The sequence below is a fragment of the Leptonychotes weddellii genome, chromosome 3, assembly GCF_054177405.1.
Source record: "Leptonychotes weddellii isolate Sample4059 chromosome 3, ASM5417740v2, whole genome shotgun sequence".
Taxonomy (NCBI): domain Eukaryota; kingdom Metazoa; phylum Chordata; class Mammalia; order Carnivora; family Phocidae; genus Leptonychotes; species Leptonychotes weddellii.
In genome coordinates, this window is record NC_138371.1 from 69581217 (window position 1) to 69596559 (window position 15343).

The window sequence follows — 15343 nt, forward strand, 5'->3', positions numbered from 1 at the left end:
TTAACATCTGGGACCTTGCTGACCCTAAATGGACTGACTCTCCCAGAGTTAATTTCTGGAGATAGTAAACAATCTACCAGGGAGCATGCCTTTCAAGTGTAAACCAAAAGATCAGAGCCCACACCCCCATAACCTCTTCTATATGGCTCTCACACTTTTACAGGGTTCTCCAGGGGCCAAATATCCACTTACTCTACTCACCCAGGGCCAGGTACCAGATAACAAGGGCCAGTCCCTATATACTAGAGCCTGATGAAAACATTAAAATAGCCAATCCTAGGCCTGCTCACCCTGCCTTGCCTGTTCCAGCCCATGGAAACCACAATAGAGGCTCTTGTACATACCACCTCATTCCCTTTGCCTCCTGATTGACCCCTATATGTGGTGCCTGTTTCAAGGGATCTGTGAGTACAACAAACTTCTTCCTTTCTGACAGTCATTTTCATGTCCACATGTTTTATCATACTTGATTAAAACAAATCGCTGTTAGAAAATGTTTCCATTCAAACTGTGGGCAAATGAAACATAACTCCACATCTGGAAAAACAAATGATCTCATATGAAAATGATGAGAGACTCCTCACCTATGAAGTTAGCAAAGATTTTTAAATTGGTCATTCTGAGTGTAATTTGGTGCTAACTTTCTACTCTGGTAAGACATTTTGGTAACACTTAAACCAATATTGCAAAAATTAACTTGTGACAGAAAAAAAAAAAAAAAAACTAGCCAAAATGCCTAACAAAACAGAATGATGTTAATAATATATATTAATCCATAACACATATTGTATCTTCTGTGGAAATGTATAATATATTGTTCAAAGAAAAATATAAAAAATATAATTCTACATTTGTAAAAAATATGTATTTGCTTATTCATATAACAAAGGCTAGAAGGCTAAACACTAAAATGTGGAATGAGTATCCTATGTAGTGAGTTCATGGGTGTTTTAAATATTTTTATATGAAAATTTTAAATATTAAAAAATAGAGAAATTAAATTATGTACCTATAAATCTAGGTATAGCAAAGGCAAATAGTTCACCATCTTAGCTTCAGATCTCTTTTTAAAAAAATAAAACATTACAAACACAGCTAAAAGCCCCACCTAACCCTCTTCTTACTTTCCTCCCTATAATTTACCTATAAAGCAATCATCTTCCATATATATATTTTTTAAGTTTCTACAGTAAATACATATTACTTTGGAATTAGGAAAACCATATTAAATTTATCTGGCATTGTAACATCTCTTCATACTGAACCAATGTTACTCTGCATCACTATTTTATTTTTAAAAATGGTAGCATTTCCACTTAAACCTTGGCTTTAACTTGCAATACTTATTATATGGGTCCTGACACTCTACCAGAGGCTGCCAGGCATTATCAGGAATCCTTTGATAGAAATATATATATATATTTCTTCACAGAGAAATACTTAACCATTTAAAATTTATATTCATTTACTAGTAACTAAAAATGGTAGATTTACAAATTTACTGATTATAATGGTTTTTGCCTGGATGGGACTTATAGCATCAAACCAGAAAATAACTCCAATATCCTGAACTAATTAGGACTCCTGCCCCAGGGATTTACCAGTTAGGTAGACTGAAAAGCCCTTGAAGCAAGAAGTCCCATTCTGGGGGAATGACTTTGTTAACTTGAAGTAATTTCACTGTAGTTTACTTTAGTAATAAATATTGAGACATTAACATTTTAAACAACTGAATGCCAAGTTGTAATTACTACCCAGAAATTTTAATCAAAAAATAAATTTGACCATTCTCAAACTAATGTTACAATTACATTGAAAATGACTTGTGGTTTTATTAAGTTTCCTTAGACAAAAGAAATTGTCCAGGATCTCCAAATTCTAATTTGAATTCTAAATGCACCCTTTAAATATAACCTCACCTTAAATAAAATGTTCCACCTATAGAATAACTTTGTCTTCCTTTGGTGCTTAATAAAGGAAGTTCTACATGTGAAATAAACCCAATCGATGTTTGGAAATTTAAACTGACCCCTGTGGTCTCACAAATGAGAGCCAAGAATATCCTTCATTAGAGTGCAGCAGTTATCATCCAAGTGCATGGGCTCCTAGTGCTTGGGTGGACAAAGCTTTCTGGTTTTCCTGATGGGTTGGCCAGGTGATGGCCACTTTTAAAAGAAAACCAAAAAGTTTATGGCTCTTGACTTTAAAAACTGTACCTCTTATTTAAAATATTTCCACTACGAACCATTCCAGTTGCCCCTCACGATCTCTTCTTTTAATCCTAAACCCAGCAGGAGCTCATTTAACCAATTAGACCTCTAGGTGTGCCTGGTAGTTCCACAGGCAGATGGCACTCAATCCCATCTCCTATCCACCATTCATGCTATTCAGCCCTTTGGTATTATAAAGTATCTGTCATTCACCCCGATACATATATGCTCTTTTACAGCCATTATCTATACATTATTCAGCTCAGAATCCCTAAGGCTTTCTAACAAATTAAAGTACCAAGTAGAAAATTAATGAATAGACACAAGACATAAACGTAAACTTAAAGTTGATATAAGGAACAAAGGATCATGAAAATTGTCAGATCATGAAAAAACTCATTTTTTTTTATTTTACCATTTATCTCAATATTTTAACTTCTAATGATTTAGACTAAGGACGGCCAAAGATTTAGTTCCAAAACATTCATTGCTATGTTGCTTATAGCATATTTAAAATGACCTAAAATCCCAGTTATGAGAGTTTGAATAATTTTGATTAATCTACATAATTTAACCTAACACAGTCATAAATAATGAAGTACAAATGAATGGGAAAATGTTCAAGGTATATAAGTAAATTGTTTTTCTTTTTTTCTATCTAGAGATTAAAAGAATATATGCAAAAATGTTCACAGCAATTATCACTGGTATTAGCGTGCGGTTATTTCTCATTGCCTTTTTAAAAATATTTTTTTATTTCTATTTTTCCCACATAGACATTCATTCTATGATAAAATATGAATTATTAAAAATGATCAAATGAAGTGGTTTAGTGATTAAAGTGATTCTTTTAGGCAGTTGCTCTAGTGTTGCATTAAATGCATAAATGCTTTATCTAGAAAGCTTTATTCTTTGAAAGAAATACAATTATATTTTCAGTTTCAAAATAATGGTGTTGAGCATTGGCCATTTTTTGAACATACTCATTGAAGGAAGAAAGAAATTTGCAAGTTTCTAATTATGCAGACATATTTTCCATAAAATTGTTCTATTTTCCCGTTATTTCATATTATAATATTAATTGTGAAGTCATTTGAAATAGCAATCAATTCTTTATATCTCTGCTTAACTATGAAAAAAGTGCCAAAAAGTGTCTCAAAATATCAGTACTGAGCAATGGCTACTAATAGTGGTAAATCAATATCTCCTGGTATTGTAAAGGCAATTAGCAGCTTATCCCTTCCCCTAGACAAATTAAAATGATGAATATTCCTCCCTGTTAAAGGAGAAAGTGAGTTGTTCTCCTACCAAATCTGCAAATGGCAGCGGAGGCTTCCTTTGAAACCAGCCTTTTGTTTTAACAAATGAAACTAATCTAGTGTCTTTGCTTGGATACCAATCATGGAAGATAATATCAGAGAGGCCTTTATCTACAATTGGGGTAACTTGCAAAGCTTCACAGACAGCTGAGTTCATTATGTTGGAGCTGTCAATCACATAGGCAGTCATTTATACTGCTTTTGAACTTCCATTGTTATGGTTCCTCATGGACATTTCTTTGCTCTTTCACAGAATGTTTAAACATTCCATTCTATATCCTTACAAATGACATTCTAGAAGATCCCCATAAGATGTTCTTTGCCAAAACAGAGAAATAAGATGTTTTTCATTCCACTAATGTCCAAGATATGATTGCTCAAGCTATTCTCAAATTTTTGAAATCATTATCACTATTATCTTGAGAATTTTTTTTTTTCTGCTTGCACTTATGAAAAACCATAGGATACTGTAGCCTTCTACACACTGTAAGTTCATTACGGATTCTTATAACATCCACTGAGATAATTTACTGATGTCCAAGAAATCAATAAACACCCTTTAAATTGAATTGGAACTAGAAGCATTCTCAGGCTTTGAAAAATTTAAGCTGTAAATAAATATGACACAGCAAACAATGTGGAAGAATTGATGTGGGTTTTCAGTCCTTATAATCTAACCCCCACAATCCCTACACCAGAACTTTTCCTTAGGGTCCCCATTTCAAACAAAGGCAATAACCACCTACCTACTTGTTTGCAACAGGAAACTTGCAGTCATCTTTGACTTCTTCCCTCTCTGAATTTAAAGCTTTTAAATGATTACTACATTTTCTTATTTCTACCTCCAAATTATTCCTGGACATCTCTCTATTCTCACTACTATACCAGTTTAGACCATCAACAACATTTACCCTTGGTGGAAAACACCACACCCTGCAGCCTCCAACCTCCTGCCCACTCCAATTCTTCTGCCATATAACAGCCAGGGTGATCTCTCAAAATAAAATCAATTCACTTTCCACTTATGTTCTTCAATGGCACCCAGTTGCCCTGTGAGATAAATTCTATGCTGCTGTGTAACTCTTCCAACCATATCAAATTTCTCACTTTCAGTTCCTGGAAAGCATCATGCTTTCTCTTCTCTGCAGTGACAGACTTTAATCTTTCTGTCAGAAAAACTCCATTTTCCCACTAGTCTCCTTTTTCCCCAGCTAACTTCAGCTCATCATTCAGGTCTCTGCTTAAAAAACACTTCACTCAGAAAGACTGCTCTGACCTCCTAAAACTATTTTCCGAAGGCCTCTTCTGTGTTCTGCTATGCATTCTTCCATCCTACATCCTACTTTTCAACTGCATCTTAACTGCTTATTGACTTGCCTCTATTTACCCTTATGGGGTAATATTGAGAACAGGAGTATGACATTTGTTCAACATTTGTTTAAAAGGGGGGGGCTGATTCAAGTTTTAACAGCCAAAATTATTCATATACATTTCATTACAACTCCAGTTTATTGCCAGGTGGTTAGAACTGCCTAATTTTCTTCCAGCTCAGGGCTTTAAACTCCTTACCCCTATCTTGAGTACTTTAAATAATGTCATCATTCCAAAGACATCACACTTCTTTTATATCATTCCAATTTTTCCCCCTTCTCCTTTCAGAGGCTGAGATTTTTCTGCCTTTTGTACAAATAAAATCCATTTCTCTCTCACAAGCAAGTTTCCTATTTGTTTTATAGCTGACTCCTTCCAGTGCCAGAACACCAAGGATATTAAACTTAATAACAGACTCCCAGGACCCTTCTCCATAATGGCCTTTGTTGGAATAGCTCTTTCCTATATTCCTTCCATAAATGCATCCATGTGAATAGAGAGCATCAGTTCAAATGAAAAACCCTCACTTGCTCAGCACCAGGCTGAAGCAGCTATATAGCCTTCCATCATTACCAAAGTTTCTGAAAAATAAAGTCGTGTGATTTTTCTTTTCCCACACTTCTCTATTCTCTGCCATGTATTCAAGCCCTCTTCTTTCCTTGACTCTTTCAGAGCATACTTAATACTAATGGGTCTGAAGGAAAAGTTTAAAGCAGCATCATTTTTCAAGAGTCAGTATTTCTTGACGTCCTACTAAGTCTTATGTGCGGAGCTAGGCAGGTCTAGGTAATACAAAAAGGAAATGATAAGCCTCCTAAAAATCTTCCTTATTGGAGGCTGGGGGGGGGAGGGGCGGTGAGGCAGATTCATAAACAGATAATTCCAAGCCATGTGGCATTTTAAATTCAAGGTTTGAGCAATTCTACGGAAGCATGGAGAATGGAGTGCTTCTGCTCGGGAAAAATTAGAAAAGGGAATTGTGAGAGGTAGGAAGGCTTCCAAAAGGAGCAGCACATACCTATACATGTATGAGTAAATAGATTCCTTTTCATTTTCTTCTGTTGTCAGAAAAAAAAAAACCTAACAAATTTTCTGCATTTGCCTTCAGGCTGAAATATAATTTCATAAATTACCCCAGTTTCAACAAACACCTCACCACTAATCTGGCTCTGGGGGAGGGAAGCACAGGATGTAGCTATTGACAAGTCTGAGCACAAGGAAACCAGCCCAAACCATGTTCTAGTGATATCTCTGTTGCTGGGTAAGCACCTAGAAGAGGTAAGTATATTCTTGTAAAGAGGCCCTTCAGCTTGTTTCTCTGCATCTAGAAAATTGGGTCCAGTAAAGAATATTACTTAAAAAAAAAGTATATCTAAAAAAAAGATATTTCCTTTGCAAACCACAAGGCAGGGTTTTATAGAACACATAGAATTTCTTTAATATCTCATTTGGTTAGATACTCAGTTTTTTGTGGGGTAGCTGGGCAGAATTTATTATCCCCATTTTACAGATGAGTTGCTGAGGCTCAATAAGAGTCAAGGATTTATCAAAACTAGAGAAGTCTTGAAAAGCAGGACTTGAATCATCTAGCTACAAAGACTGTCCATATGTTCCTCATTTCTAGACTTGGCAAGGTAGAAAGCTATATTTTTACCTTTAACACAACATTCATATACATATACACCAGTCATGTTCACATTCGCTTAACAACAAACTCAATTCTTTTCTCTTTAATACCTCTAAACAATAGCTTTTCTCATAGATCATAATGCCTGAAGCAATTTATTTGCTGGCCAATACTGGGTAATTAGACAAATTATAAATTCATAGTGTTCAAATGTGCTTCAATCAATAAACACTATTTTTTTCATCTGTTCATTCATTCATTCATTTATCCCTTGCCTATTCTCCTGTGCACATATAGGAGAGCATTTGTGCCAGGCACTGGGCAAAGATATATGAATAAATCAAAGTCCTCACCCTTGAGGAACTCCTAATTAAGTAAAAGACATAAAGAAAAGCACATAGTTATAAATGCAACTTTAGGGACCTAGATAAAGTGTCATAGGAGACGATTCAACACAAAGGTAACAGTTGAACAGAATTTTGAAGGCATTTTTCAGATGAATAAAGGATAAGGGCATTCTGGGCTGAAACAAGAGTATGCATAAATATACAGAGTCTAAATGTGTCTGGACTGTTAGCCAAGTGTGAGAAGCATGGTATTTTGAATGCTAAATCTAAGAATTAATCATTTTAAATATTTTCCATAAGATAAAATAAATTATGTAACCCACTACTACTGCATTCAAGCCCAAAATAGATCAGCACATAGCTACTGTTTAAATCATTCAAACTAGTCAAATGAATTTCTTCCTTAATGAAGATTGCCTTGGCATTTGCCTCCAGAGCTCTCGTCTCTTTCACAAATAACACATTTACCTTACTCTATTTCTGTAGCAAGAAGCAGCTACCAACTTATTCCAAGAGCTAGATGCTTGTGGTTTTAAAGAAAAAATTAAAGGTATTTCAAATTAGTTCTCACTACTCAGGGGATGTTCACATGTTAAGACCTCCAGGTTGTTGATAAAGACAGACATCATTCAGAGATTAAAAAATAATGTATAAACATTACTTTGTCAAAATTTGATTATATCTTCACTTTTTCTAAACTAACTTTCTAGAAATTTATTTATTATTTTTTTAAAGATTTTATTTATTTATCTGACACAGAGAGAGCACAAGCAGGGAGGGTGACAGGCAGAGGCAGAGGTAGAGGGAGAAGCAGACTCCCTGCTGAGGACCCTGGGATCATGACCTGAGCCGAAGGCACATGCTTATCTGACTGAGCCATCCAAGCACCCCTAGAAATTTATTTTCACTAAAATTCTAGAGGAGTTGCTATTTGTAATGAAAATATTTTTGAAAAATAGAAATACAGGGACATTTCTAAATTTAAAAAATGCGGTTATTTAATAGATTTTTTCTACCATAGATTTCAGAGATAACCTTATCAAAATCTTGCCACATACTTTCCTCTCCATTTTCAAAACCTTACATTATTTTTGTTCCATGTATAGCCAAAGCCTTGATTAAAGTTTTATTTTGCATTTCATTTTAATAAAGAAATAGTGTTATAAAGGGAATATTTATGATGAGCTATAAGTTTTTCTTGAGGTCCTCACAATGATAAAATAACAAAGTGCTCAGCCATGTTCATTCCTTCAATCCTACTTTTGTCATATTATCTTTTGTCCTTGTCACTCTTCCAGCCAAGACAAGGGAAATCATAGATTGTGGAAGAAAAATATTTGTATTGCAATTCTTTTGCATTTACATTATTACAAAGGGAGGAGGATTTAAAAACAATGGGAACTATGGTAATGGGAGGGATAAGATTACATTGTTTAAATTTAGGTCATACTTGTTATTTTATGTCATACTTTAGGTCATTTCGTTATTTGAACTGTATCATGTCACGTGTACTATACTGCATAACACAGCTGAACTTAATGTCAAACGGGGTTAGAATAAGGTGTGAATTTTTGATCCATGGTGTGGTTTGGTTTGAGTGAAAAAATTAATATTCCTATTGAGATACCTTTCAGAGATTTCTAGAACTGAATGCCCAAACTGCTGGTCCCTGGATACACAGAAGAAGAGGAAGCTGGGAATCAGTCTAGCTTCACTCTTAATTGACCATATCACAATGGGTTAATAGAGTGAAAAGAAAACAGATGTATATATTGGGGGAAGAAGGTTATTAATGTCTGTCTCATTTTACCATTTTTGCTTTGGCCAACAGGTGAAGGAACATGAGAATTTTATATTAATTACATTGCCTTTGTGGCTTTTTTTCACGCCCAGCTGCGGAGGCAGGCACTGCAAATTTGATTGGGATCAGTCCCAAACACTCACTGAGCATGTTATGCTAATAGTGGATTTCTTAGTCCCAACAAGCAGGAACAGAGGCTCTAGTTTCTCTAGCATTTCCTGTTTGCTTGTGATTGGTGAACATGTGCTGGTCATTCTTTCTGCTTTAAAGTATGTGTGTATTTTAATTTCCTCTGACTGGGTTCCTAGGTAAGATTGCATCTTCTCTGGAATCTTGCTGTTAGGATGGGTACATTAGATCTGCCTGGCTCTAATAAGTGATCTTTGTTTCTCATTTAGCTATTTTTTTCTTGTCTGTACATTCCTGCTGGGAAATAATTAGCTAGGATATAAAGGGGGTGATAGGTCTAGATATGAGAACTTCACTATGACTTCTGCTTCCAAAAACGTGGAAGACTAGATGTCCAGAGAAACCAAACTGGCCAAGCACAACAACAACAAAAACACCTGCTACCCATTAAGACAAGACTGACAAATTTGACTATATTAAAAAAACAACCTTCAGTTAACCTCAAAGAAATTAAAATCACTAGCCATAAACTGGGTGAAAATACTTTCAATACCTATAAACAACAAAGAGTAGTAGACAGAATACACAAAGAATACCTTAAAATCAATAAGGGATCAAAAAATTTAAAAATTAACAAGATTATAAACAAGCTTTTAAGAAGAAATATTGATGGCCAACAAATAATTGATGCTTAAACTCATTAACAAGATGACTGCATAGAAAAGTGATACATAAATACCAACTGCATTTTTACACAGTATTGATAATCAGCAAAATATAAAAACGTTTCCATGTTACACTATTTTAAAGCCTGAAAATACCACTGTTGGTGACAGTGTTGGAGCAGTGGGAACTTTGTGGGCAGTAATACACTGGCAAAACAACTTTGGAAAAACACTGAGCTATATCTTGTAAAAAAATAAAAAAAAATTGAACTTGCTCAGTAATTTCACCCCTTGGTATATGCCATAGACTAGTGCTTTTCAAACTTTAATAGCCACAGAAGGATATAAGATGTAGATTCTGATTCAGTGGATCTAGGGTGGGGTATTTTTATTTTTTTTATTTTTTTATTTTTATTTTTATTTTTTTAAAGATTTTATTTATTTATTTGAGAGAGAGAGTGAGAGAGAGAAAGAGCACAAGAGGGGGGAGCGGGAGAGGGAGAAGCAGACTCCCTGCCGAGCAGGGAGCCCGATGTGGGACTCGATCCTGGGACTCCAGGATCATGACCTGAGCCGAAGGCAGTCGCTCAACCAACTGAGCCACCCAGGTGCCCCGGGTGGGGTATTTTTAATAAGCTCCAGGTGATGCTGTTGTTGCTGGTCCGTGGACCACACACTTTCAGTACCAAGCCCCAGAGAATCTCTTAAACCTGTACAACAGGAGTTTTGTAAAAGAATGTTCACAGCAGCTCTATTTACAATAAGTGATATTTGAAGACAACCTAAATATCCATATTTGGTGGCAGGAATAAATACTTCATAATACAGTTATACCATAAAACACTATGCAGCAGTGAAAATGAACTAGTATGGGTAAATATTAGAAACATAATATTGAGCAAAAATATACGTCTTGGAAGAATACATACAAAATAGTTCCAGTTATGTAAAAGATCAAAGGCAAGGAAATAAAAAAGTATGTGCTAAAACCATCAAAGGAAGGAAGAAAATGACTATCACAAAATGTAGGATTCCACTCAACTCTGGCAGCAAGATGGTCAAGACAATGCAATTAAGAAAAGGCACACAGGGACGCCCGGGTGGCTCAGTTGGTTAAACATCCAATTCTTGGTTTTGGCTCAGGTCATGATCTCAGGGTCATGAGATTGAGCCCCACATTGGGCTCTGCGCTCAATGTGTAGTCTGCTTGTCCCCTCCCTCCCACTTGGCACAAGCGCAGGCTCTCTCTCTCCCTCTCTCTCTCAATCCCTCTAAAATAAATAAATAAATAAAATCTAAAAAAAGAAAGGCACACAGGTGCTCTTAAGGCAAAATCAGTACCCAGTTTTTAAAAAGCATGTTGGGTAGAAGGATGTTTGTTTTTTCTTTAAACTGTACTTTACCATGCCAATGCTGGTTTTCATAATAAAAACAAGTCTTCTATACTATTTCCCTAATTAAATATAAATTAATATAATGTAAATGTAATACAAAAGAGGAAAAGGAGGTTAACAAAATAACAACAAAAAGTGAGAATCAAAATGCATGGACTAGGGCGCCTGGGTGGCTCAGTAGGTTGTCCGCTTTCTGCTCAGGTCATGATCCCACGGTCCCGGCATAGGGCTCTCTGCTCAGCAGGGAGTCTGCTTGTCCCTCTCCCTCTGCTCCTCCCCACCCCCCCCAGTTTGTGCCCTCTCTCTCTCCCCATCTCAAATATATAACATCTTAAAACAAAACAAAACAAAATGCATGGACTATATAATGACTGATAAAATTTGAAGGCAAAACCTAAAAAGAGAATTCAGAAAAGATCATTTTGCCAAAGTGATATGATCAAATTTATGGCTCTCTGGCATTCTAATTTGATCTAAAAAATAGACTTTAAATATAAGAGGAGTGCACTGTTAGCAGCATATCCCTTAAATATCTTCTATAAGACTTACGGTAGAAGCCACAAATGATACATCAACAGTACTCCCGTAGAAAGAGTTTAAATTGCAATGATGATTTTGCTGATTAAGGTCATTTATGTAAGTTCTGGAAACCTGGTGAACAGAGACAGACTGTATATTGTTGAAATTAAAGAGTGCTCTCATCCAAATAAAAGTATACTTCATCTTCTCATGGGGTTGGGCCCAAGGACAACTGATAAGAGATTTCTTCAGGAAACTGTCTTAGTTACTCCCCAGCACTGAACTAGCATTTCACTGTAAATCCCCAATAGATTATAGCAGAGACAATTTTAACCTAAAAAAAAAAAGCAAAACCAAAAAACAAAACACTCAAAGCAGGCATTACCAGCTATCCTCCAAGACTAAAGGAATCTTTAGCAGTGATCCACCAGTGTCAAATTTAAAGCAACAGGGTCCCCTGAAGGTCAAGCCAGAATGACCTCGCTGCAAAATGTGCCCTTGGCACCTGAAACATTTAACCCACTGCAGAGAATTGTTGACACTGAATTTTGTATGTTGGAGACATTAAGGATGATTTTTTTTTCTATTTTCATAGTTAATTTGAAATTCGTCCTGCTGACAAATGCTGGATGGCAGGGGTTTTGTATTTTAAGGCCAATTCTGACTTTGTAAGGCTATGCACAATGATATCTTCTATAGGTAAACAAAGTCATATAGATACTGGCTTAATAGAGGGTAGAGACCAGGATTTCAGCTTCTGCCTCATTCAAAAGGAACTGAAAAATTGTCATATAGAAAGATATGGGGGCGCCTGGGTGGCTCAGTCGTTAAGCGTCTGCCTTTGGCTCAGGTCATGATCCCAGGGTCCTGGGATCGAGCCCCACATGCGGCTCCCTGCTCCGCGGGAAGCCTGCTTCTCCCTCTCCCACTCCCCCTGCTTGTGTTCCCTCTCTCACTGTGTCTCTCTCTGTCAAATAAATAAATAAATAATCTTAAAAAAAAAGATATGGCTGTTTTAGCAAATATCCATATGATGCTGTAAGAAATTACCAGTTTCTAGGGGAATTTTTGAGCTATATGTAGTTGCCAAATGTAGCAAATAAAAATATAGGACGTCCAATTTATCAGTATAAATATGTCCCAAGTATCAAATATTACACAGTACACACATTAAATGTTAAATGTAATTTGTTGTTTATCTGACATTCAAATTTGACAGGAAGTCGCATTTTGGAGGAAAGAGGGCTGGAATCCCTTTCTATATGGAGTAATCATAAAGCTTAGTGATTTTAGAATTAAGGGGCTCAATGTTGGAAAAACCTCCGCAACTATTTTAGGGGCCAGAGAGCAACAAGAAGGTTAACCAGAGAAGATAAACATGAGCCTGAGCAATTTTTACTAGATTTTAGTGTTTCTCAAACTTTAACATATACCAGAATCGCCACAGATCTTGTTAGAATGTAGATTCTCTTACAGTGGTGTCTTCCTTAGGGCTGTTATAATAAAGCACCATAGACTGAGGAGCAGTGGGGGCTTATAAACAACAGACATTTACTTCTCACAGTTGTAGAGGCTTGAAGTCTGAGATCAGGATGCCAGCAGGGTCCAGTTCCGGTGCGAATCCTCTTCCAGGTCGTGAACTACCAACTTCTTGTTATATCTTCACATGACAGAGAGCGTTAAAATCGCACTGGGTTCCTTTTATAAAGGCACTAATCTCAGTCATGAGAGTTCCATTCTCATGATTTAATTATCTCCCCAAGGTCCCGTCTCCCAGTATCATCATTCTGGGGGGTCAGGATTTCAACATATGAATTTTGAGGGCACACAAGCATTCAGTTGCAAAACAGTGGGTCTGGAATGAAGGCTGAAACTGCATTACTAACAAGCACAGGGGATGACATACTGTCAGTACGTGGCAACATGGAGTAGAAAGGGGTTACAACAGTGCCTCTCAGCTTTAGTGCCCATTGGAAGCATCTGGAGGCTTTTTAAACACAGATCCCTGGGCACTGTCCTCGAGAGTTCGTTTCTGAGTTGCCAGGTGATGCTCATTTGGCTGGTTGGGCCCACACTGCAGGAACCACAGGATGACGACTTTACCTGCACAGCTGATCTCTAAATGTCTAAGCTAGTTATGAACCATATGGAAGAAGTAAAACAAATTACACATAATTAAAAGGAAATGGCTCCTTTTAAAAATAAATTACAAAAAGAAGATTAAGGGAAATCTTAGTTCCTGGACTGTAAAGCTTAAAACCAGTGCCAACAGTAGCATGATCTATTGCCTTTAAGACTTCACCTCAATTACCTGTGAATTTGACTGCCTGAATCTGGAGGAGCCTCATCTAGTTCCTTTAATGAAGAGTTAAGTGAGGAAATCTGGTTACTGGTCCTCCATTCAAATTTAACAGTCTTGTATTACTGTTTTTATTTTTGGCTTAAATCTCTTTCTTCATGTAGTAATCATATTATAATGCTTAATAATGTTAGAAGTAAGGGGTACAAGGTTGGAAAAACCTGTGCACCCACTACAGGGGTCAGAAGGAAACAAGAAGGCCAACAAGAGATAAAAAAAATGAGATGGAATAATTCTTTCAAACGTAAACATGCACAAGAATCTCCAGATATCTTGTTAAAATGTAGACTCTTAAATACAGAGTACAAACTGGTGGTTGCCAGAGGGGAGGTGGGTGGGGGGGTGGGAGAAATAGATGAAGGGGATTATAATATTGTAATAACACTGTATGGTGACATACGGTGACTACACTTAGAATGGTAAACACTGAGTAATGTATAGAATTTTTGAATCAGTTTTGTACACCTGAAACTGTACATGTAACACTATATATTTATTACACTTCATTAAAAAATAAAAATAAAAGGCAGATTCCGATACAGCGGTGTCTCATTTAGGGCTATTATAATAAAGTACCATAGACCGGTATTTCAAGCAAGCCTTAAGTAATTGTGTGTCACATTAAGAGCAAGAGCGAAACTTTCTGTTCTGGCATGGCCATGAACCCCGAAGTGGTATCTTGCTCTCCTGTAAGGTTGGCCTGGTTCTTTTCTCAGGCTTGGGCTCAGGGATGAGGATGTTCTTATTCAATTAGTATGGGTTTTCCAACAGGAAGCATTTTTTATTTTCTCACCCAACCACTTCCACAGGGAGCTAATATGTGTCAGAGTTTGGCCTCATAGAGATGAGATGGTGGAGATTCTGATTACAATGGAACCACCAACTTCAGGACACAAGAGGGGACGGTGGCTGGGTTTCTTATAAAGAGACAGGGAAAAAAATGAGGCAAACACTTTAAACAGGTTAAAATGTGTCACAAATAAGGTTGAATCTCTTCACTGGAAATTAACTACTACTTCTGGAGGCCATGTCCAAAGCACTGTGGCAGAACTGAAGTATTCCCACCCACTATTCCCAGCTGATAGTCCCAAGTGACCACATTACTTCCAGGAAGCAATCAGCCTCGGGATTACTCGGTTACAATGGGTGGCCTTATGTCCGATCTGTCACCAGAACCACTGTATCCATTCCCACCTTTTCTGTTTCAGGGTCAGGACTGGCCTACTGGTCTTCCTTACCTTCTCTGCAACCTACTTTCTTTCTTGTGGCCATGCTAGTTTAGCTCAATAAATACAGAACTCGAAAGAGGAGTGACTCCTTTAGGAAGGCCATGGACCCCTCATGCAAATCAATCTACTTTATCTCCATAGAGCAGAGCTTGGTAAAAGATGCTGAGATAGCATTAGCCAAGTCACTGCAAGAGCGTTTTGAAATTTGTCATTTAAATACAGCACAATGTAAAAACATAAATCTTCAGGCACTGCACTGCTCAACAACATCTAGAGGACCAGGATCGGATTTAATCTATTAAAAAATAGGAAAGCAAATTTGTACCCTTTGCATATGGTTTTAGAGTTAGTAAGAACAAGACATAGTTATGCC

At 36.7% G+C, this 15343-nt stretch overlaps 1 protein-coding gene across 1 annotated transcript in view; it reads right to left on the reverse strand.

Moving 5' to 3' along the window:
* Positions 1-13342: 13342 nt before the first annotated feature.
* Positions 13343-15343, reverse strand: part of GALNT13 (polypeptide N-acetylgalactosaminyltransferase 13) — a 404828-nt gene continuing 402827 nt past the window's right edge. The window contains exon 11 of the mRNA XM_081815482.1: positions 13343-13513. Coding sequence (XP_081671608.1) covers positions 13343-13513 — 171 coding nt within the window. The remainder of the gene's footprint in view (positions 13514-15343) is intronic.